Here is a 25,782-nt window from a genome sequence, read left to right as displayed (position 1 = left end):
TGCCTGGAAGATGTGAGGGTCTGGATGGGGGTGAACAGGCTTAGACTCAACCCTGACAAGACCGAGTGGCTCTGGGTCTTGCCTCCCAAAGGCCAACTGGATGGTCCATCTTTAGTCCTGGGGGGGGGGCAAATTTACCTCCCTCAGTGCAGGCACGCAACTTGGGTGTCCTCCTGGACTCGCAGCTAAATCTGGAACAACATCTATCGGCTGTGGCCAGGGGGACCTTTGCACAGGTTTGCCTAGTGCACCAGTTGCGGCCTTATTTGGACCGGGAGGCTTTACTCACAGTCACTCATGCCCTTGTCACCTCAAGACTGGATTACTGTAACGCGCTCTACATGGGGCTACCCTTGAAGAGCGTTCGGAGGCTGCAGTTGGTTCAGAACGCAGCCGCGAGAGCGATTGTGGGCGCGCCAAGGTACGCCCACGTGTCACCTATCCTCCGCGAGCTGCACTGGCTTCCTGTGGGTCTCCGGACGCAATTCAAGGTGTTGGTTATCACCTTTAAAGCCCTTCATGGCATAGGGCCAGGTTACTTACAGGACCACATTCTGCCGCACAGCTCCCAGAGACTGGTGAGGTCCCATAGATTGGGCCTCCTTCAGGTCCCGTCGGCCAGACAATGTCGGTTGGCGGGCCCTCGGGGAAGGGCCTTTTCTGTGGTGGCTCCGACCTGGTGGAATCAACTTCCCCCCGAGGTTCGAACTACTCCCACCCTGCCGGCCTTTAAGAAGGCCGTTAAAACCCTCCTGTTCCGGCAGGCCTGGGGCTGATGTCCCCGGGGGGGAGGGATATGATCGGACTCGCGGTATGACTGCTTTATTTTATTGTTTTATCATTGTTTTAACTTTGTACACCGCCCTGAGTCCTTTGGGATTGGGCGGCATATAAACACTGAAAATAAATAAATAAATGAGTAAAACTTTTGATTAAAGACAGCTGGCTGCAGCCTGATTTAAGAGACAGACCTGACCCATTTTTGTTCATTGGAATCAACTACCGTATATGCCGGTGTATAAGACGACTTCCGGAAGCGCTAAACTCGGTGCCAAAGACGGGGGTCGTCTTATACACTGAGTCCTCTTATACGCCAGAAATACTGGTAGTTTCCAGCGTATAAGACGACGTTCTAGGAATGCAGCTCGGCTATAAAGACGGGGGTCGTCTTATACGCCGGGTCGCCTAATACGCCGGCATATACGGTACCAGTATTTGATCTCTGGCTCTTGTGCAAGGTTCACTTGGACTCTGAGAAATTCTGGCCTCTGGCCTAGCTGACAACCCTGATTTGGCTCTTAAAAATTTGGACTGAATTTTGACTAGTCTTTTGCGTGCTGCTGTTAAAAGCAACTGTTTAGGTAAGCTCTTTTCAGAGACTGTTTTTGTTTTCATTTGTTGTCTGCTGTTATCTCCTTGACTTTGAGTAAACTGCTAATTACCATAGCAGCTGTTTTATGTGCATATATATTTGAAATAAGAATCAGACATATATATTGCTTATCTTATTCATATGTCCATTTTTGTGGTCTTAACATTCCTCAGAAAGTTTATGATTTAATACCCTTGTGAGTATTGCCAAGGGTATTTCATCCTCCGAATGAAATGTGATATTGTTATCATATTGTTATTTCTTTCCTCGTCTATTTGTTCTCACATGTATGTTAACTACTTTTATTATTTCTTCAATTAAACATTTGTTTATATTTTTCCATTTATCATATTTTAAAACAGTAAATAAAAGCATGTGCAACTGAACAAATCCTTAATCCTGACCAGAATGATGGAAGACTACAGAGAAAAGATGGATAAGAAAATTCTTATGGCAAGAGTTCATGTTTTTAAAATTGAATGTGATGCATCTAGTTTCTAAATATTAAAATGCATAATTTTTGAGAGATACTGCAGGAAAGAACAAAGTATTTTTTGTTGATGTAATCTTTTGAAAAAAATTCCTATGTTCATAATGGGTTCTCTTCACAAGAGATCTTAAAACCAAACATCCTCTAAATCAAACTAATTTGCTATTATGTTATTTTAAATTTAACAATGAAAGAAATCTATTTTATTTCATTTCTAAAAATGGTAAACCAAATGTGAATAGCATCAAGAAAGAATTTTGTCAAGCCAACTGATTATAGTTATTTATTTTTATAACCATAATCAGTTGAGTTGACTAAAACATGTTTAAAGAATTCCATTTTTCTGGATGGAAAAAACACTTACCTTTTTAAACATAATTAGTGAGATGACCGCAGAAGCTGTAAAAAGTGCTGCTATGACTATCATCATAATGCCTACTGGAATACTCTGGTTAAGTCCAGTGAGAGATGAAATCCATCCACTAAAGAAAATACAGAGAGCTCTAAAAAACACATCTATAACAGTCTTTAAAGAAGTATGGCTATTTTTCCCTCCATCATTATGTTTTACAGGAAAATATCATTTCTTCCTATGGATTACAGAGGAATTTCTTAAAACATATTTTAAAAACCCACTCCTAAAAGAACTGAAAACACAAATACTTCAGATTATTAATTTTTTTGATGGGTGGGAAATAAGCAGTCCTGAATTCTTTTACAATCTTACTGAATTTTGTAAATTGCCTTTGTTATATTAAACCAGAATTACATTTAATAAAGTATATCTCATATAAGCATATTGAAAGTTGCTGTTTAAATTACACAACTACTCAGTTAAGCTTTCCTTTCCTGACTTAGATACTACTTGAAAATGTGGACTATTAATTATGTCATATTTTATGCCATAAGGAAGAATTCTTGAACTTTTATTTAAACCATATGCCTATGGATAGGAAACAAAGCTCAATTATTTACAGCATGTGGTATAGTTAAAATTTGACCAAAACAGTGGTTAGTAAGGAAAACAGTTAGTAAGGAAAACAACTATGAAAAATCTGTTAGCTTCTTTATTGCTTCTGAAATCAGAACATTTTAAATGCTATCTTCACAGCTGACATCTTTCCATAAGCAGTAAATTTGCCATACAAATTCTGTTTCAGACATTCTTACATGCCAAATAATGTAATTGTTCCAATTATGAATATCGACAAAGAAAAGGTTTATCAGTAGGGGAAAGACTCAGCTTTAGAGTTATATTATTTAGGTAGTACTGTAGTACTTACAGAGAAAGTTGATGTTCATTCAGGAGGGGAGGGGGGACCTGGAAACATGGCTCCAACTCAAGAAGCAGGGAATATCTTGACAAGAGAGCTTTTTCATAAATGCATACTTTGTGCCAATTTCCGCTTGTTCCTAGATTAGGAAGCTCTGCTCATGATCACATATGCCTTAGTTGCTTCCCAATGGAATATTGAAAGATGCTGTGCATGGAGCAGCCCTTGAAAAGTTTTTGGAAAGCTGCAGTTTTGATTTTGGAAGCTACAGTTGGTCCAGAATGCAATTACACGTGCAGTTTTGGATGCATCCTAGTACACTTGCATATCACCACTGGTACAAGAGTTGCACTGAATCAAGTAGGATTCTTGGTGCAATTCAAATAAAGCCTGCATGGCACAAGGTCAGAGTACTTATATAACCACCTGTCTTCAATGGTTCTGCTTATCCCATGAGATCTGGCAGAGTAAACTTGCTCTAGGTCCCTTTTGTGAAATAATGACAATTGCCCAAGATAAGGATGTCTCTTATACACTTGGCTTGCTTCATTCATACATTCAGCCAGCCAGCCAATCAATTACTATAGCCCTCCAACTCAACCAAGTAACCGGGTGGTTTAAAATTCTAAAACAATTAATTTGTCTGTTTAGTTTTAATGAATGTTGAGGCTTTACGGATCTGGGTTTTTTTCAGATTCTAGGATGTTAATGAAGCCTAGATTGGCCATACACACAATAAAATTATAGAGACATATTCTCCTTTTTTATTAATCCAATAGGCCATATTTTCACTTAAAAATATGAGCATAGGTTAAGAGAGCTATTCTTGTAATATTATTCCAGCATTCAGCTTGCTGTAGCAAAACTACAATACATGAACCAAATTAGATATATAAAGAAAAAAAAAGGATAGAACAATTACTGCAATCCAGGCAGAATGAATTTGAATTAAGACTGGGAGATAGGCAGAAATTAGTAATCTAAAAGAACATGTCACCTTCAAAATGTTGAACAGCTCCTATCAGTCTCAATTCAACATACTGGAATTAGGATTGTTGGAAACTGTGGTTCAACAATATTTGGCCAATGGTTGCCCACTTCTGCACAAGAAGGTACAATTTAAACTGCAGTAAAGGCTTCTTTTGGACTGCTATGAGAACTAGACTCCATGCAAAATTGAACTAAAGGATTTCCTTACCCCCTACCCACCAGTGAAGTTTTCTCCAGTTTCTGATATCTGGGCAAATGAGAAGCCTCCATCAGCACATATGACAAGGATAGTAGGCATGTGTTATTCCTTCAACAGACATCCTCTTTGCAAGTAAGCAGCGACTAGCAAATGGCCTGGCCTGGCACCCACTACTTCTTGGCATGCTCTGATTCCTGACACCACTTGCCTACTGATTCAGATAATACCTTATTATTGCAAACACCTTTTTAAGTTTATAAAATATTTAAAAAGAAATGTTTCTCATGGGGCTATAATACTTTTGCAAAAATGGCAAGCTATTGCTCTCACTACATATATTTACCGAAGAATAATACAACAGGACACTTACCAGTTCCCCCAACCTTGGAATCCTACAGCTTGAAGGACATGCACAGCAAATTGACAAATGTAGACAAAGAAGAAAACAAAGAACCTGAAGGAGCTATCGCTCCTGAAAGAGAAGGAAAGAAAAAAATGAGATATTCTCATAATACTTGCCAAGCAAAATAGCAAGTCTATCATATCTCTCAGGTTAACAGAACAAACATCTATTTTGTATATAAATTCTGTTTTATGACTGTATAAAACCCCTGGAAATAGGAACTTTCAGAAGCATTCTTACCAAATTGAATATAATAAACACTACCAGAAAGTTAAACATCACATGCAAAACACAGTAGTTAAAAAGCAAACAAAGCAACTACAAAATAAGCTTACCAATATTGTAAAAGAAGTACAGGAAACTAGATTTCAAACTATATGGTCATTTATTTATTCATTAAGAAGTCCACTAGCAATTTTTCCTTTGCTATTTTCTTGCTCAGCTAGCATTCCAAGAAAAGTGGAATATTACTTGATTTTAGAGGAATGCATGAAAAGAATATTTTAGAGGAAATCTAATTCAGTGGTACACCAGCTTAGATTCTCAATTGTCCTGCACAGGTTCTTTTATGTCTTGAACAGCTTCTCCCTATATGCTCTACTATATTATTATACTCCAGTCCAGAGTTACTTCAAAAGATAAATTGTTCTCAACAATGATTTGTGAGGAAGCATGATAGACCAACCACTGTCCAACTGACACCTTCTGATAACTGCATGGTGTCAACTTCATGTATTATTTCAAGTCTACCATTGTTATGAGGAGTTTGGGATCCCTTCCAAGTAAACTGCTGATTAAGCAAATACAGGTAATCCTCAAATTACAAGTCGCTGCTTAGCAACTGTTTGAAATTATGATAGACCCCCACCCCAATGCCAAAGTTCTGAGCCCCCCCCCATGGCGGCATTTCGGATGCTGGACGGTTGGTACACATTTATAGCATTTGTGGTATCCCACAGTCATGTGATCACAATTTACAATATTTTTGCCAAAACCTGAGGTTTATTTCCAGTTTTTGGCAAAAACACCCTATAGCAAACAATGGATTCACTTAACAAGCACTACAATAATAAAATTAGGTTGGTCATGCGATGATCTGCTATACATGTGTCATAATGTATGACCATAATGGATATATTATTGTCTTAACTTGGGGATTAGCTGTACATCCAAATGGTACAAAAGAAACCAAAAAATCAATTTTCAATATTATTCAGTTTACTGTATATTGACACTAAATTTGTAAAACTTGAGTTAAATGATATTTTAGATAGCTATATTTTTGTACAGGTAGTCCTCGACTTATAACTATTTATTTAATGACTATTTGAAGTTACAATGCCACTGAAAAAAGTGACTTCTGTTTTTTTCACACTTATGACCACTGCGACATCCCAAAGTCACGTGATCAAAATTTGGACACTTGGCAACTGGCTCATATTTATGATAGCTGCAATGTCCCAAGGTCATGTAATCATCTCTTGCAACCTTTTGACAAAGAAAGTCAATGGGGAAACAAGATTCACTTAACAACTGTGTTACTAATTTAAGAACTGGAATGATTCACATAACAGCTGTGGCAAGAAAGGTCGTAAAAGGGCTCAATTGTGGTCATAATTTGAGTACTACTTTTTTTTAATTAAGCGAAATATATAAATCAATTATATACCCTTTTAATAGAACAAATTACAATTTAGATAATAATTTTACCTGAAGGCTCCATAAAGTGGTCTATACCAGCAGACAAATGAACATGGGGTAAAAAGCAAGAACCAGAGAATACTCAGTCCAAAGTCTACTCCTCGCCTGGGCTGAAGGCAAAACCAGGCTAGACATCCAAAAATATTAAGAAATAATGTCACAGCATGGACTGTGAGAAGAGAAGAGAAGAGAAGAGAAGAGAAGAGAAGAGAAGAGGTTAAAATTGAGCTTCTATATCTCTATAACTAATAACAGAACAATATATCAAACTGAATAAGTTACCTTCATCAATCAGAATTTTGTCACTGTAATCAGTTGAATGAATCTTTTTTAGAATTCTATGTTAAAAACCTATTTTTAAGCATTCTTCCAACAACTATTCAAAATGTATGTATTAGCCAGGAATCATCAACAAAGGGTTGCATGGAAAGGGAAGAGGAATATCTATGATACCACCTCTTAATCCCTTACGGGAGACTATTAGAGGATACTGTGATTTTAGATAAGGCTCACATGCTTTATAGGAAATCCAGACAGAAGGAGGAATTTGAAAATCCATAATATTGACACAAAAGCTTGGATATGAGATACTGAGATAAAGCCTGCTTTTCCAAAAGGAAAGGAAATCTGTAGCCCTTCATGAAACTATGATATATTGTAATTCAGATATACAGTATCTAGAAGGCCACAGGTTTCTCACCCTTACATAAAGGAATAAGTTGGAGCAGAAATATCTGACATGTTACCTCAAACAGCATACAGTACCCCAAGCATACTCTGGGTTGGATGTAAACTTTTGTCACCCAGCAGTCAGGTGCTTTGAGTGGTGTTCTGTTCAAAACATTGTTAGCAACACTGGAAGGATGTGAGATTTCCCCCCCCCCTCCTCTATTTTCCCTACCAATATAGTTCCTAGTGTCATTACCACAATTCTATGGAGGAAATTTTTGGAGGGGATCAGATGCAGCTGCAGAAAGAGATAACAATCTCTACTGTATCAGAAATGCCCATTATATTAGAAACTCATAGAAAGGAGTCATCCCTAAGAATCAAATTCTGGATTCATTATTACAGTATTCTATATTCATTATGCTCCACAGTATATACGTGTTGCCAGATGAAGAACATGGCCAATTAGTTCCTACCTCAAAGGAAAGTACTATAGTAACATACTCAGCTTTTATCAGCCTCAGAAATTATTTTAAAGAACAATAGATGCTTTTCCCACTCATCTTTCTGTCTTAGGGTAGTAGGTTTTTCATGGCAATTCCCTTAACTGTTGTCTCTTTTTATTCTTCCATATCACTCAATTATGTTTTTCAGGGGGAAGAGCTCTTGCATGCAGCATTTTAAAAAGTGTGTCTGCTTAGAACCTCTGCATATGTAAATAATATCAAATAGAAATCTTTTATTTTAAAAACAATACTGACGATGAGAATGATTTTCAGTACAGATAGTCCTGACTTACAACCATTCACTTAGTGACTGTTCGAAGTTGCAACGGCACCGAAAAAAGTGACCTATGACTATTTTTCACATTTATGACCACTGCAGCATCCCTGTGGTCACGTGATCAAAATTCAGGTGTTTGACAATTAGCTCACATTTATGATGGTTGCAGAATCCTGAGTCACGCGATCATCTTTTGCCACCTTCTGACAAGTAAAGTCAATGGGGAAGCTAGATTTGCTTAAGAACCATGTTACTAATTTACAACTGCGGTGATTCACTTAACAACTGTGGCAAGAAAGGTCGTAAAATTTGGCAAAACTCACTTAACAATTTTCTTGCTCACCAATGGAAATTTAGGATTCAATTGTGGTCGTAAGATAAGGACTATCCGTAATTATCTTGACCACTATAAATGATTAACCACCAGACCAATACGCATCTATTCATAATTGCCAAATAGTATCATACTTTCCCACAAAATAAATTACATGGAATACAGTAAATGTTAAATTAAATTAAAAGTCTTTTTCTAAGCAATTAAAATCCCAATCATTCCAATTATATAATTTTGAAAAAAAAAAACCAGACTGAAATAACCTTTCAGTGACCCTTTCAATACTAGTCCTGGATTATAACAATTTATGTGTTTGTGAAAGTATGATACAGTAAAGGTTTTACTTCTGTAATAAAAATTAACCCTTTATATTGCCAAATTTCCCAGCTACAGAAGCAAGCAGTGGTACTTGTTGTAGCAGCTGATGTTTCTACAATAATTATAGGATGTACAATTTTTTTAGATACTATTTAATTATCTGAAAGCTGGGCCAATAAATACATACAGGAATAGCACAATACCCTACAATTAGTTATATCAAATTATATACTGCTTAAATCATTTGCAAGTTCTTATTAGATAAAAAAGTTAAGTTACATAAAGAAATTGTGATCATTTGTACATATACTTAATATGAAAGTTTTCATGTACGAATTTAGAAAACTTGGTGGTAGAATTCTACATTAAGTACAAAGTTGGTATAGGATTCTGGTTAGGCTTTGACACATACCGTATATTGCATATGCAGCATGGAACATTTCAAATTTGTAGAAGGAAAATCTTGAAAATATCAGGCACAAATAACCAGGAGCATTCATTGAGTTCAAAGAGTTTATTATGGCTACCTCTATACAAGAATCCAGTCAAGTAGCGGTCAAAGCTAAATTGGCACTTGATAAGGGTCAATGGAATCCATGAGGGCTGGACTTGGGTCTCTTGTGGCAATGCAATGACTCTAAGTGATGACACATTTAACCCCATTTTCCAGCTCAGCCTGCTCTTCTCCCACTGGTTATTACAATTTACTGTAACAGCAGAACAGTTTGTGTATCAGTTATTACTTACAATAGTAGCAGTATGCTACATCAAGGATGAGAAACATTCTACAGTGTATGCTTACAATATTGGTAAACTGTATTTTCATCATCTCTTACTGATGGGTGAAACTGCTAAGAGTTGTAGTTTAATAACTGGCAGGCTACATGTTCTACAACTTGGCCTATATCAAGGGTAGGCAACCTTGGCTCTTTTATGAGTCGTGGACTTCAACTCCCAGAATTCCTGAGCCAGCCATGCTGAGGGGAAAGGGAGAGATTTCCAAGCTGAGCCATGCTGGCTCAGGAATTCTGGGAGTTGAAGTCCACGAGTCATAAAAGAGCCGAGGTTGCCTACCCCTGGCACATATTAAAGAAGTTCCTTTTTCTAGTCCTCACTTTATTCTTTCAGCAGGTAATTAGGCAAAATCAGTTATTTACTGGTTAAACTGAACAGTTTTAAATATTACCTAATTGCCTAGTAAGATATATTTTGTGCATCTAAATACCCAACAATTTATTAAAACTATATACAGTCAATTGTTCTCCAATTATATCTTGATGAAATGCTGGACAGGATACACCAGTCAAGTATTTATAAATAAATGGAATACTAGTTTTAGATAACTAAATATTTTTACAATTGGCTGGCTTTGAAAAGTGAATGTCAAGATAATCGAGAAAACAAAAATCCAGGTGGGAAATTATTATTACCACCCACCACTACTGTCACCTGCAACTAGCAATTTGTCCAAAGCTAGCTTGAACCAAACCACCCTATAAAGCAGTTTTTAATAGCAGTTTTTGAAAATGTTTAAATATTGTTGCTGGAACAAATTGGAGAGATTACTGGTTTAATAATTAAGTAGAATATATAAATGAGGGTGAAGGTTCATTCTCCAAACTTGTGGGTTGGTTTCCGAACATTTCGTTACCAGGCTAGATAACATCTTCAGTGTCTGTTGATATATCTGAGGCACTATCCTTCATGGGCCTTTGCAAATAATAAGGCTCTTTGAAGTATCCCTGTACAATATATCTATTACCAATGAAAGGAAATATACATGTCCCAAGATAATAATGCAAAATCAAATTTGGGTTGGTCACTGGGACCAGAGATTTACTTTTCCAAGCTTTCGGACTAATGCTGGAGCTTCATCGTCTGATTATGGAATACAAACGGGGAGAAAGTTAACCACCAGATTGCAAGAACACAAGCGAGCAATCAGAGAGGAGACCTAAATTCATTGGTAGCCTCAAGGCAATGAACAAGGACATACATTTAATTTCGCAGCTCTAAGATCATTGGCCATGCAGGTACAAAGATAGCCAGGGAAACGACTGAAGCCTGGGAAACAGGCCTGTTGTCAGTTAATAGAAGTGCTGATTTACTACCAGTTTATCAAATATTTAGGAGATGAGGACTTGGCAGCACAAGGAAATGATAGCCAATCGCCAGCCATCAATCAGCCAATAGGAAGGCACCACATAAACACAACTCGCAGAACAGCCCAAAGCACTTATTCCAGTAGAAAGAAATTCCCTGAAGATGGGCTTCCGGCATGAGTCCGAAAGCTGGGAAGAGTAAATCTCTGGTCCCGGTGGTCCAAATTTGGTTTTGCAATGTAACTATTCCTTGAAACCATGAAGTACAATTAGTTCCAGGCCCTTCCAAGGTCTTCTGGCCCTATGTGAATATTCATAAAAAGTTATGCCAGACAGGTAGCAAAGCAAAGTGCTGACTGAATTGCACAAGCTTAATTTTTGATAACTTCTGCTTATGAAAATATTCTGTCATTGAAACATTACCTAAATATAATTCAAGATTTTAAAAAATGTTCCCTAGGTTTTACTTACACATCCACAAATAGTACATAATCTTTACTGTTTTCTGGAACTCCACGGGAATGTCTACTGAGAAATCCTGGTAAAAACAAGGGCCCACCGGGAAATTTCCTGGCAGTGGAGGCCAATTATTCTTTCTTCCTACAAGAGCAAAAGGCAAATGCTTTGGTACACATTAAGGGTCACTTCACATTTTTCATTTTATAATTTCTGAAGAAAAGTTTATGGATTGTCTGATTAAGCAGATTGCATTCAAACAACAATGTACACATACGAACAAACATACACTTAATTTCCCACAGAGAAAGGTTAACTGGCTGAAAAAAGCTTTGAGATCCTACAAATATTGTGCTCCTGAATTAACAGAAGTCAGGCATTATTTATATTCGCTTGGAACTGCATTCATTAAAAGAGGCTTTACATAAAGTAGGTGGAACCACCAGTCTGTGGCTTCTACTCTACACAGCAATTTCCTTTTAGAAAAGCCATCACTGCCAATGGAAGCTTTTTTCAGTCTAATTATTGTGTTGGAATCATAACTCAAAAGACAAGACCTAACTCACTCCACACACTTCGAATCTCACCAAAATAGTCTCCTATGTCACAATTAGTGTTGTATATGAGTGTAGGTATGAGGAAAAAAACGTTACTAGCAGTGGCCCTGCTATGTTCTTGTATTCATCTCCTAGAGGTTCTCCCAGAAAGTGATGTTGGCCTTCAGTGAGAAAAAAAGACCCCCACCTATGCTTAATTGTGAAAACAATGTAATAAAAAAAAATAATTAAAATAATTCACTTTTTAAAACACAAAATTCCAGTGCCTAGATAGGATCATTACAACACATTTAACTTCCAATTAAGATGAGTTGAATATAATTGAGATTGCAATGCTAGGCAATCTTTCCTGCAACAGTCATTTGGAGTCCTTGAATTAATGGAATACAAACATCAATCAATAAACCAACCAACAGATTTAATCATGGACCAGGCTGCACGGTTCCTTCACTGACTGCTCATTTTCACAGCTATTCTATTTAAAGAAGGAACATAAGTTCTTTAAGTAAACTAAAACCGAAGTGGCTAAATGCTTAAAGTTTTGTAACAATGGCCTTTCCCCAATTATTTAAGTTAGGAATTTCTTTTGTCTCTCTTGACAATTATTTCTACCCCCAAGGAAACCATTCATGTGAAGAACAATAGTTTAAAATTAGTAGAAAACAATCTCCTTATGAGTAATCTAGCCTCAAGTGTCTGAAAGTGTCATCTGTTACTTGCACTTCTAACAGAAAACTGATGAAGTCTTCCTCAAACTCAGTTCACTTCCAGGTGACTATGCAGGCAGGTCCACATTGTTTTTTTGGCAACTAGAGTGAAAGTGATTTAGGATAGTTTTGCTTTCTAAGCCTGGTCTGCAGTCTGGAAATTTCCTAATGGTCTCTACTGAATTATTATTGATATTTTCTAGCTTTTTTATGATTAGTCAAGACTGGCTAGGTCACAGGTCGGCAACCTGCGGCTCCGGAGCCGCATGCGGCTCTTTGAGCCTTCCCCTGTGGCTCCCAGCCTCCTCTGCCTTTGCAGAGAGAGACAGAGAGAGGCAATTGCACTTCCCTGCTTCTCTCTCTCTCTCTCTCTCTCTCTCTCTCTGTGTGTGTGTGTGTGTCTGGGTGTGTGTGTTTTGTGTGTATGTGTGTGTGTGTGTATATGTGTAAAAGAGAGTGCACTCACATTGTTCTCCGAGGAGCTGAAAAGCTTTCTGGGTGGAGCTCCTCCCTTTGCTGCGTCTCAGCAGGAAGGGCAGGAGAGAGCTAGCTAGCCCAGCTAGGCTGACTCAGGAATTCTGGGAGTTGAAGTCCATGAGTCATAAAAGAGCGAGGTTGCCTACCCCTGAGATTGTTGGAGAACAACTTGAAGCTTGCCAGGTGAGCAGCAGATGGGGGGGGGGAGAAAGAGAGAGAGAGAGAAGAGAGAGAGAGAGGGAGGGGGAGAGAGAGAGGAAAGAGAGAGAAAGAAAGAGAGTAGGGGAAGAGGAGTGGCAGACCAAGGGCAGAGAGGGAGGGAGGGAGAGAGACACAGAGAGAGAGAGACCCTTTTGACATCTAAAATGAAGATAACACTGCATATATCCTTTTTTTACCTTTGTGTGTATGTAATTTTATTCTCTTAAAGCATTCTCTCGGTGATCATTGTTTTAATAGTATGGATATTCCCAAGAGTACACACACACACATACACAAACACTCTCTCTCTCTCTCTCTCTCTCTCTCTCTCTCACACACACACACACACACACACACCTATAATAAAGATAAAAAAGGATATATGCAGTGTTATCTTCATTTTAGATATCAAAAGGGTTTTGCGGCTCCCAGTGTTTTGTTTTTGGTGGGAAACGGGTTCAAGTGGCTCTTTGAGTGTTTTGGGTTGCCTACCCCTGGGCTAGGTGCTGCCACCTACCGTAACAAAGATTAACAAATTTCAGACAATAAACTGCTAGCACCAATTTATTTTCTTCCATTGCAATGTCAGCTCTGGGGAATCACCACAGCACACTGTCTTAAGATACATCAACATACCTCCCTGCTGATTGAGACTCTGCATTTCTCTTTCCCTGCGATCTAGTTCGGCTGCTTTTCGCTCTAATTCTTCCTGTCGCTTAAGCAGTTCAGCTTGGGCCAAGGCATGCTCCTAAGGAAAAATAAATGCAGAAATAAGCAGTAAAAATGGTCTGCCTAAAAACATTAACTTTTACTACTGAGATTCTGTTATAAATAATTCCAAATATACCTTTGCAATTTGAGTATAAGCAGGTGGTTCCTCAGTTGGTTTCATTATAGCAGGTTGTGTATTGGGCACATTAGGAATTTTGACATTTCCTGGTGGTGGCTAGTAAATTAAAAAAAAATCAAAATTATTTTTGAGACACTCCTCAAAGACCATCAAATATATCTTACATTATACAGGACTGCAAGATATATACGAAGCATTACTATAATTTGCTGGATACTTTATGCTTTTCATAAACTATGTATGTACATACTAGTGATGTCTATTTATACCGTACCATCAAATTGAAAACTCATTCACAGAAAATGAAATGGTACCCAAAATGTTTTGTTAGGATAATACACCTATTCAAAATTTAGTTAAGTTAACAAATAATATATCTGGTATATTTGCATAAATCTGCAAGAAAATAAATAATTTGAGGGAAAATGCATTCATTATGAGGGGAATATAAGCATGGCTCAGATATGAAACACCAGATAATCAAGCTATAATTTGTTGTGTCATAAAAGTTTAAAATTTGAATGCATCTTTGTCTTATGTTGCTTCATGCAATGATTTCCTGAATTCTTAAGCCAAGTTTTCTATCATATCTTAGCTAATATAAATCTGGTGAACATAGTTTACCATTACAAACTTATAGGAAGCTCTTTGCACACCTCATTTTATAAAGTAAAGGAAAACAGGATTATAAAATGGGAATAAAAAAAGAATACATCTGAAGTAGATCAATGTCAGAAGGAAAGGGACCTAAGTGTTCAAAGTATTTTGATTTCCAAACATTTTAACATACCTGTTCCTTAAAATAAAAGCTGTTCAAGTGATATTATTCTGTACATTATAGTTGTAGGAAAAAACTTAAAATGGGCTATTTCAGCCAGAAACAGTTTTTTTTTACGGTTCCACAGTCAAAACAACTCTCTCTCTCTCTCTCTCTCTCTCTCTCTCTCTCTCTCTCTCTCTCTCTCTCTCTCTCTCTCTCTCTCTCTCTGTGTGTGTGTGTGTGTGTGTGTCTGTTGTGAATAAGAATACCATTTATACAAATGTAAAAAAAAAACAGATTTCCTATCAGTTAACAGCATATCACATAAATCAGTATTACTGTTAATAGGCATACATTGTTATTTAGGTAAAATAAATTTAATGAATATAGTCTACAGATTAGAACTTGTTTCTCATTACTGTATCATCATCATCATTATATTTTCTATTCAGACTGGTCCTAAGGTTGAAAGTCGAGATTTTTCCTATCACCAATTACCCCCTTTTAATTGTAAGTGTGCTAAGGTATGCACTTGAAATATTCTGTAGGCATTAGCTGATATTAAGTTAATGGTCTTTTGCTTATCAACACCATATCTAATATAGCAAGTACAAGATGCTTTTGTTAAGTCATACAAACTCAAAAAAGAGCAAAAGTGTGTTTCTTAGCCTATGTTCCACTCAGGAACATTACGAACCCAAATCTGATAAGCTTTACAAGGTAGCTGTATTATGTGCCATCAGACTATAAGATCACACTTTGATTTAAAATAGCCTGCTTCAAACAATATTTATTAAAATACAAATAGGGTTTGATCTGTGAAGATATCATGAATTCAAAGTAACACAAAAAAATTGCAGATTAAAAATGCACTCTTAAAGAAAGATAAAAATGCTTACTGTTCTGGAATCTGAGAAAGGGTTGTATTCATCTAATCCTGGTGGAACATTTCTAGTCACTTGTGTAACGGAAGGATCCTACCGACAGAGGGAAAAAAGAGAAAAATCACAAAAAACATGTATAAACTAGCAATTATCTCAAATATGAACCAAAGCAAACACTTAAAGCATAGTCTGAGATTTGTGATAGCTATTTAAACTAGATTCTTTCTAGAACTCATCACAAAATCAACTTCTCTATATTAAACTATATTATCCTGCTACCCGTTTTTTTCCAAAAAGTTGACACATCCTTACAGTAAACAGGACAATTCATCTAAAGGAAATGTTGTTTTCAATTCCTTTATGCAGGTCCACAATCATGTCCTATTGGATTTTAAAACCTCAAAAATACATATTGTTCAATATAGTTATTCTTTAACAATGAAAGTAATGACAGAATACACCGAGGAACAGTTATATTAACTTAATCAATGTTCATTTCTCTCACTTATGTCTTGTTATTACACTTCGGTACAAGTACTGTATTATCAACATCAGAATATTATAAATATTACTTTATGATAACATCTTGTAAAAGTATCATGATATACCCATTTTGTCTAACATTTCCTTTGATTTCACTATTACACCTATATATAGATGTTTGCATATCCATAAATCATCTCAGGACACATCCTATGGATTTGGTAACATGGACATCGATCCACAAAACTATGCCCAAACAAAAATGTCAACTTAAAGACAAAATACTATTTTTTTCTAACTCACAAACATAGCACCTCTATAAAAATTCTTTAGAATTTTTTGAAGACTTAAGTTAATTTTTGATGTAAGTATATTGTATGTACAACTGATTAAGTCAGTAGCACTGTACCACTTCAAAAATGTACTAGAAATTATATTTACTAGTATTTTTTAAATAAGAACAGAATAAAGATTAGGCAAATCTGCAGTGTTTTTACTTGTAGATCTGACTTCATTTAGTACAGAACAGAGAAATGCATTTGTATTCTTACTTTCCCTATATTGTTAATCGATTTCATACAGAGCACCCTTTAAACCTATTTTAACTTCTGTGAAATAAACCTGCTCTTCCTACATATTTAACTGAATTCTCAATTTCCAGCTGAATTTCCAGCTTCATTAAGAAACTGAAATACAAAATTCATACTCAATCATGCATTGGAAGCTATGAATAAGCACTTTTATCCTATCAAAATATGCCAGGCTCTTATTTGAAAAAAATAATCACCACTACTTTGTGCTAAATATGAAATACAGAAGGTAATACAGAATTGAACTATTATCCACTATCTGTCAAATCCCAAGATAGTTGTGATGTTAGAATTCTACAACATAACATGGAGAAATCAGAAATAAAAAGGAAAAAGTAAAGTATCTCTTCCAAAGCTGAATTTCATTGGAGAATGGGCCAGAATACATTACTCACAGAGGTAGCACACAAAAGGAGCTCTAAGTTCAATTTTCCTCACTTTTAGTCCATAGACTGAAATTAAGTTAATCTTCCTGTCAGCTGGAATTCTGTGTTGACATACCATTGTCAACACATACCCTCTACCTGCCATTGCTCTCTAGAAGGCAATACATACTGGTAGTTCTTGACTTACAAATCTTACATTTAGCAACTGTTCGAAATTGCCACTTTTCACATTTATAATTGTTGAGGCATCCCCACGGTCACATGATCAAAATTCAAATGCTTGGCAACTAGTTCATATTTATGACAGTTGCAGGGTTCTGGGGTCATGTGATCACTTTTTGCGATCTTCTAACAAGCAAAGTCAATGGGGAAGCCAGATTCACTTTATAACTCTGTTACCATCTTAACCGCTGATTCACATAATAACTGTAGCAAGAAAGGTCATAAAGTGGGGCAAAACTGACTTAACAACTGTCTCACTTAGCAACAGAAATTTTGGGCTCAATTGTAGTTGTAAGTCAAGATTACCTGTACCTGTAGCCTCCTCCTTAGGAAGTATTTATCTGAAGATTTTATATATATATATATATATATATTAAAAAAAGTGGTTTGTCTAAATTATTTTTATGATCCCCCATTCTAGCTTGTAATCCTATTTCTTGAGCAGTCACATAACACAAATGTACACAAGTGATCTATACAATCAAGAATTAGCTAGTTAGCATTTTCTATTACAAATTCCATGAATCATGCAAAATAGTTCCTAGATATGTTTGATTTTATATTCTAAGAACTTAATAAACAGTCCTAACAGGAAGGGTTTTGACATTGATTACAGTTGCAATTAAAGTGTAATAAGTGTAGTGTACTGAAGTGTAGTCTTTAGTGTTATTTTTAGAGAACAAAAAACAAAAGGTTTTCTTAAACTGGCTTGATTATTGGACTCCAGCCAGAAAGCTGAAGATGCATTTCAACACCGAACCAAACCAATTGGGAATTACGATTCTGAAATTAACATATAAACAAAAAAAGTAGCAATTGCAAAAAACCTAAGAACCAGGCCCAAATTTTATTCAACAGTAATATTCTAATATTATTAAAATGTACGAGATGTGTGAATTACATGTTTGCTCTATCAATGACAGTACCATTTTTATTTCAGTATATTGCTCAGTAACTCTGGCAAATCAAAGAAAAATCGACCAACTTACACCAAATTTATAGTTTATAGTCTTCAATCAAGAATCCTTCATCCTGAAGTGGATTGATTTCAGCTAAAAGCAAAAACTTTTGCTGTTAGCAGTTCAAAAAGTTAATTATCAATTTATTATTATTTATCTGATTGTCTCCCCAAAAAATGGATAGCTTAAAACATATCAAATATACAATTAAAATAATTAAGAACAGCAAAACATAAAAGCCATAACAGAACAACCGTAATAAAAAATACTATACAGATTCACAAACACATCAACCTCAGGCCTTAGAACATACTTTTGGGTGCACACAGACATGGTCCTTCCTTTTATAGCTTTAACAAGACAGGGATGAGCCAGAAATAAATAGGTGCAATTAGCACTGCTATTTTATCTGCAGTCTGCTGCAAGTGGAAATTGTTATTTTTCTCTCTCTCAAATTAAGAGCTACAGTGATTTTGTACGTTTGTCCACTGACAAAGAAATGATTAGTCTATAATTTTAATGGCAGATTTTAACAGTGAGAGACAGAATAACAAAAAAATCCAGAAAAACGCATTTCAACAAAGTTATAAATTGATTTACATTTTAATAATTGAAATAAGTATTTGATCCCCTATCAGCAAGATTTCTGGCTCCTAGGTGTCTTTTATACAGGTAACGAGCTCAGTTTAGGAGCACTCTCTTAAAGGGAGTGCTCCTAATCTCAGTTTGTTATCTGCATAAAAGACACCTGTCCACAGAAGCAATCAATCAATCAGATCCCAAACTCTCCACCATGGCCAAGACCAAAGAGCTGTCCAAGGATGTCAGGGACAAGATTGTAGACCTACACAAGGCTGGAATGGGCTACAAGACTATCGCCAAGCAGCTTGGTGAGAAGGTGACAACAGTTGGTGCAATTATTCACAAATGGAAGAAACACAAAATAACTGTCAATCTCCCTCGGTCTAGGGTTCCATGCAAGATCTCACCTTGTGGAGTTTCAATGATCATGAGAACGGTGAGGAATCAGCCATGAACTACATGGGAGGATCTTGTCAATGATTTCAAGGCAGCTGGGACTATAGTCATCAAGAAAACAATTGGTAACACACTACGCCATGAAGGACTGAAATCCTGCAGCGCCCTCAAGGTCCCCCTGCTCAAGAAAGCACATGTACAGGCGCATCTGAAGTTTGCCAATGAACATCTGAATGATTCAGAGAACTGGGTGAAAGTGTTGTGGTCAGATGAGACCAAAACCAAGCTCTTTGGTATCAATTCACCTTGCCGTGTTTGGAGGAGCAGCGATGCTGCCTATGATCCCAAGAACACCATCCCCATCATCAAACATGGAGGTGGAAGCATTATGCTTTGGGGGTGTTTTTCTGCTAAGGGACGGGACAACTTCACCGCATCAAAGGGACGATGGACAGGGCCATGTACCATCAAATATTGGGTGAGAGCCTCCTTCCCTCAGCCAAGGCATTGAAAATGGGTTGTGGATGGGTATTGGAATGCTGGAGCATGACAATGACCCAAAATACACGGCCAAGGCAACAAAGGAGTGGCTCAAGAAGAAGCATATTAAGGTCCTGGAGTGGCCTAGCCAGTCTCCAGACCTTAATCCCATAGAAAATCTGTGGAGGGAGCTGAAGTTTTGAGCTGCCAAACATCAGCCTTGAAACCTTAATGACTTGGAGAGGATCTGCAAAGAGGAATGGGACAAAATCCTTCCTGAGATGTGTGCAAGACTGGTGGCCAACTGCAGGAAATGTCTGACCTCTGTGATTGCCAACAAGGGTTTTACACCAAGTACTAAGTTGTGTTTTGCGAAAGGGTCAAATACTTATTTCACTCATTAAAATGCAAATCAATTTATAACTCTTTTGAAAATTGTGCTCCTTCCTCAACATGTTACTCATTCTGTGAGGCATTTGGGGCTGGAAATGAAACTCTTTCCCTACCTGACTAATTGGCTTTTATTCTGGTTCCTTGTCTTCTTCCTTTTCCATTAGAAACAGGGAGAACTGTATCATAATGCCCACTGTAATTTTTTCTTTCCTCGAAGAAAAAGATTTTACAACTCTGCCATTAGAAGCAACCAATCAGCTGGACATTCTGAACTATTTCAAATGACCCATATCCTTCTCTGTGACTTTTTGTGGTATTGTATTAGAGAAGATATCAAGTCTTGGGTTTGTTTGTTTTTGCTACTCGTTGCCATGCCAAACCTTTCACTGACAAACCGGTTAGGGTAATGCATTCCTTCACCTGTGTACAGAGATCACAGGATATAATTTCCCTGAACATTTATTGCTGACCTACCACATATTAATAGTCTGAATATTATTCTGATAGTGCCTGCTTTTTTTTTAAGTTATCACATTTCAGTCTACCATAGTCTCCTGCTGCCTCTAAGACAGCTCATCTATTTGTTCAGCAAGTTTTCTAGAATTAAGCCTGCCCAATCATCTTATATTTTTCAAAGGCATACAATGAACAGCACAATTCTGAAAAGCTCTGTTTCAATTATTGGACGTTAAGCACCACTTATGTTACATCCTTCTTCTGTAGTTGGCTGGAGAAATCAAGAGAACATATGCTACCTTAAGAGTATTAACTTCATTCCTGCATAAACTACCAACAAGACAACTGATCTTTTAACTACAGCTAAATTTGCTTTCAAAATGCCTCTATTCAGCTGTCATTGTTTCAGAGCACTGTCGTGCCTGCTATCAAATTTATCCCAGTTATAAGTTATTTGAGACGCTTCCAATTTTCTTCAGAGTTGCGGGTTGCTAAAGATCGCCTTAAAGTACAGGTAGATAATGCCAAAACACTAAAGGTCTCTGTAGCATCACCTTGAAGGTCTCCTACCACATTTAGCTTTCAAATTTGATTTGATTCTACTTGATTTCTCTTCTCCCCTCAGCTAAGAAGCTGGATGCCAAGTGGAACATTTTAGATTGCTTGCATAGATAAATCTCAACACAACCTCCATCCATGCTGAAGGTCTCCATAATTTCCCACTCCAGTCATGGTTCACTCCCCTTGTATATTTCAACATCACCCCCCAATCTTGCAGGTGGAGGATAGGAGAGAAGAATTTACAAGGAAAATATGTTACACATCTATCTCAGAAGAGGCACAATGGAATATCTTATTCACTGGAAGAGATATCCAGGAAGGGAGAAAGTTCAGTATTGAGAAAAGTTGAAAATAAAAAAATAGAAGAGATGGAAATTCTCTTCCTTTTTGCTTTCTGCTGTTGGGGGGTAGGGAGAGAAGCAACTCTGGAAACCATTCCAATTTCCACCAAAGAGATGGAAATCTCTCCCCTCCCCACATCCCCAAGCAAGAGGGGGGCAGAGTTAAAGAACTTGTGCTGTCCACTCTTGCCAACAAACAAAGGTAACAGAGGAAGAGACACAATGCCTTCCTATTTCCTACATTAGGAGGATGGGAGGGAGAAGATGCTACTGGCATTACGGCATCACAAAGAAGAGGGAAAAGATAAAATAGAGAGGAGGTGTCTTAAGTTGACAAATTAGGAAGGAAAAAGACTTGGTCAAGTTAAAAAAATGGGTTAATTATGTAATCTGAGAATTTTACTTTGTACAAGTGTATTTAATATTCCTAAAGAACACCTTACCTCAATCCTTGAAACCTATTACAGGTTTCCAAGCAAATTTACTAAAGGACAGATACTTACATAACAAAGTAAGTTCTAACATCTGAAAGCTCAGACACCACCAAGATAGTATGACCTTTCGAAAAAACACATGGCATTTTAAAGACTAAACATTACAGAATAAGATTTCAGGAATTACACATCACTTCATTAGATGCACTGAGAAAAAATATATGCCTCCATGAAGGAAGAGAGGACACAGAAGAATGAAAGGTCAGAGAGAAATGAAATATAGTATGTGAAGATAACTATAATTATCTATACATAGTGGCCATTGTAAAGGTATGTGGGGAAAACCTTGGGAGACAGGCAAAGAAATGCTGCCTCAGATAAGAGAGAGCATGGCCTGCAGCTGGAAGTGGCTAAGGCAACAGAGGATCTTTTCTAGTTTCAGCTAGATGGAAGAACTGTATTTTCAGACTTACAAGACTGTTAATGTAGCAATGAAGGAGAATATTTGTAGCTCAGGGTTGAAATGAGGGGTCTCTCCCTGAGCTTGCTTGTTTTTTTTTCTTGCAGACTTTTCATTACTCTAACTAGGTAACCGATGATTTAGAATTAGCTTATCTGGATGTATTTTCTGTCTGGCCTACCTGGTATGGCTGACAGCCATTCACTGGGTATGACAGATATAGATATCTTACATTGAGTGATACCATACTTCAGGAATTTAAGATCTAGCCATCAGAAACTCAAGTTGGTATAATAATTGCTGGCTTCCTTCAGGCAAAAATTCCAGCTAAGCTTAAAGATTTGAACAGAAAGAATCAATAAAGGATTTTCACAAGTCTTAAACAACTTTAATATATTTTGAAGAGAAAACACATAAGTTTGAGTTTGGATAACTTTCACTAAAGTTGATGGTGATACATAGTACATCCACCATGAAAAGAAAGAACTGTCGTAAGTGATAAAAGTATAAACAGACAGAACGTCTAAGGATATTAACAGATTAAATGTTCAAGAGCCAAATAGGCTATGCAGATCTAGTTCTCTAAATATGAAAATATACTTGCAGAAATTACTGAGAAAAATATATTCTGAAGTTCGTATGTAATAAATTTACAACTAGAAATACTAACAAATTCCAGAAAAGCAATTTGCTTATTACTATTCTGAAGTTCTCTAGGTCAGAGTTCCCCAACTTTTCTGTCTTCGTGGACTGGCGAAGGAAGGAAAGGAGATGGTTCTGCGTGAGCAGCCGGCAAGCGCAAGCCCGCTACTCACACAAATAGAGTGTGCATGCATGCGCTCACCCGCTACTTGTGCAAGTGGGGATGCATGTGTGCACAATAGAGTGCATGCATGCATTCACACATCATTTCTGCATCCTGTTGCAAACACCTAACAGCCCACTAGTGTACCACAGCCCAGAGGTTGGGAGCCTCTGCTCTAGGTAACTATATACTTTTCTTCCAAAGTTGACAAATCCTAAGCATAACATTTTTAATAAATACTGTAAGTATTTAAGATAACTAATAATTTAGAACAAAGCAGCTATTAATCAGAAATTCTCTTCATTTACTATTAATTAATGGCATCTCAAAACTATTATCTTTTCTTTAGAGGCTTTAACACTGCCACCTGTTTAAGCCCTTTTGACAATTTTGAAAGGAAGAGAGAACATAATAGAAGCCAGGGTGGATTAAATTAAATGCTTACTTAATCTAGCATTTTCCCCACACAACCAATACAGATGTCTGAAGGAAGTCTATAAATAAGAACATCATAATGACAGCACCTTTCTGCTGGCAAATGAAATAAGAGGCATAGTAGATTGCTTATAATACTGAAAGAACTTTCAGATGCAGACAGCAAAACATGGGATGATAACTGCTACTCCAGCCTTAATTAGAAGTAATATTTAGGATCATGACTTAGTCAATAATTTATTTAATAGCCTAAACAGTCTATCATTACATTCATAGCAATCATTTTATCAGTTTAAGTACACATTGTAAGGTATTAGTTTCTTTTACCTGTTCTGAGCTATACATCATCTTATGCATTTTTCTATTACTTGCTTAAGTATTGTTTTCTCCCAACTAAAAAAAAAACAAACTTCTCAAGTGACTTCAACTCTCTTTATTATTCTGATTGCCCGTTCTTGCACTATTCCGGCTCTACAGTATTTTCTTAGCCTCAGAATTGTACATGATATTTCAAGTATAGTTATACCACAGATTTTTTAAAAAAACATTATAGTGTTAGTATTTTATTTTTGGCTACCTTCTTAATGATGTCTGCAACCAATATATATTTTCCACAGTGCAACAACTTCATTTCACATAAAGCTCTCTTCCAGCCAGTTGGAACTCTCTCTCTCTCTCTCTCTCTCTCTCACACACACACACACACACACACACACACACACACACACACACACACACAGTATATTTATAAAAATGACAGACCAAATTATTACTTTATTTTTCCTGCTTCCTCCTACTCCATATTGGGAAACCAATTCCATTCTTGTTATATGACAAGTTCAGAAGCAGGCATCCTATTTTATTCATGCCTGCAAGTTGGTACAGATGCATATGTGTACTTATTTCATAATATCTGCATACCACCTTAGTAATAGCTGCCGCATCAATCATGTCCTGCCTGCCTACTTGATCCATCTTATATATATGGCCTGGAAATCATATGACTGTAACTTCTGGTTCTACCTTAGACATGAAAGCCACTTGGATGACTATGGGCCACTCTCAGCCCAGGTTACCTCAAGATTATTATTGGGAAAAAACTGGAGGAAGGAGTATTGTATGTTTGCTGCCTTGAGTTACTATAAAGAAACAAAATCAGGTTTTAAAAAATGAATATATAAAATTTGATAATCCTCCAGTTGACTCTACAAAGTGATTACCTTGATGTAATCTTTTTACCCTTCCGTCAATTCAGCTGCCTTTGCTTTTTAAGCAATTCAATACTTGCAGGCACATTTGGCCACCTCAAGTAATTCATAAGCCATTTAAAAAGTACCAGTCATCAACTCGCTGTTTCTTTCTAGATCACTGACTTTTCCTAGACAAGGAGATGGGAGGCAGACGACGTTACAAGCGAGGGCCGGAACCTGACAACAGAGGGCAGCACTCTTCTGGGAGATGCAAACCACTGGAGCTTGTAGCATCGGAGCCTACACCTCTTCGCGCACCTGCCATCCTTCCTCTGTTAAACCCCTTTGGGGGGGGGGGGGAACATAGCTAATACAGCCAGACAGTAGCCGCCTCCTCAGAGAAAGGCAGGGAACAAATGGGGCTTTCTTGGGAGGCCAAAGATCAAGCCCGGCGAGATTCCTGTATCCCGCGAAAGGATGGAAGAAAGCGGGGCGGGACAGGACGCCGCCCCCACTGTCGAAGGTAGACTTTGCAAGTATGTCAGCCAGCCCTGAATCAACCACTCGGCCGCCGTCGCCGCCCCCCCCCCACTCCGGCGCAATTCGGCGTGCCACAAGCGGCTGCTCAGCCGAGACTCGGCGTCTCGTCCACTCCTGCCTGCGTCTCTCTCCCTCCCTCCTTACCTTGAAAGGGTTGTTAAGGTCTGGGTCCGCGAAAGGGTTGCTGTCGAAATCCGACATAGCGACGGTCAGGCAGGCCCTGCGATGAGCGAATGGCTGCCGCCAGCGACTTTAGTCGAGCGCCCCAAAGGCAGCCCCGTCCCTGCCGATCCGGCACGAATCCCCACCCCCCGAAATCCGGAGGAGCCCGATAGGTTAGCCAGGCATCCAAGATGGCCGCCCCGGAAATGACGTAAGAGTAAGGACGCGAGGGGGCGGGAAGAAGAATAAAGCGGAGGGAAGATCGGTGAAGGGGGTGTGCTTCTCGTATTTTTTTCGGGGTGGGGGGCTGGCGGCGTGTTTCGCATGAACCCCACCTCCCCTTTCTGTCCCGCGTTTTTAACAAGTACCAGGCAGTTCTC

At 37.7% G+C, this 25,782-nt stretch overlaps 1 protein-coding gene across 1 annotated transcript in view; it reads right to left on the bottom strand.

Annotated features, from left to right (window-relative positions):
* Nucleotides 1-25,561, bottom strand: part of SCAMP1 (secretory carrier membrane protein 1) — a 33,747-nt gene extending 8,186 nt beyond the window's left edge. Inside the window, exons 1-8 of the mRNA XM_039352819.1 lie at nucleotides 25,385-25,561; nucleotides 15,543-15,620; nucleotides 13,881-13,979; nucleotides 13,670-13,781; nucleotides 11,107-11,235; nucleotides 6,439-6,598; nucleotides 4,696-4,797; nucleotides 2,227-2,344 (exon numbers count right to left, since the gene is read on the bottom strand). Coding sequence (XP_039208753.1) covers nucleotides 2,227-2,344; nucleotides 4,696-4,797; nucleotides 6,439-6,598; nucleotides 11,107-11,235; nucleotides 13,670-13,781; nucleotides 13,881-13,979; nucleotides 15,543-15,620; nucleotides 25,385-25,441 — 855 coding nt within the window. The 5' untranslated portion in view covers nucleotides 25,442-25,561. The remainder of the gene's footprint in view (nucleotides 1-2,226; nucleotides 2,345-4,695; nucleotides 4,798-6,438; nucleotides 6,599-11,106; nucleotides 11,236-13,669; nucleotides 13,782-13,880; nucleotides 13,980-15,542; nucleotides 15,621-25,384) is intronic.
* Between the last annotated feature and the right edge of the window lie 221 nt (nucleotides 25,562-25,782).

The sequence above is a fragment of the Crotalus tigris genome, unplaced genomic scaffold, assembly GCF_016545835.1.
Source record: "Crotalus tigris isolate CLP2741 ecotype Arizona unplaced genomic scaffold, ASM1654583v1 scf7180000018484.1034840, whole genome shotgun sequence".
Lineage (NCBI taxonomy): Eukaryota > Metazoa > Chordata > Lepidosauria > Squamata > Viperidae > Crotalus > Crotalus tigris.
The sequence above is the reverse complement of the archived record's forward strand: the minus strand, read 5'-3'. Positions and strand labels throughout refer to the sequence as shown.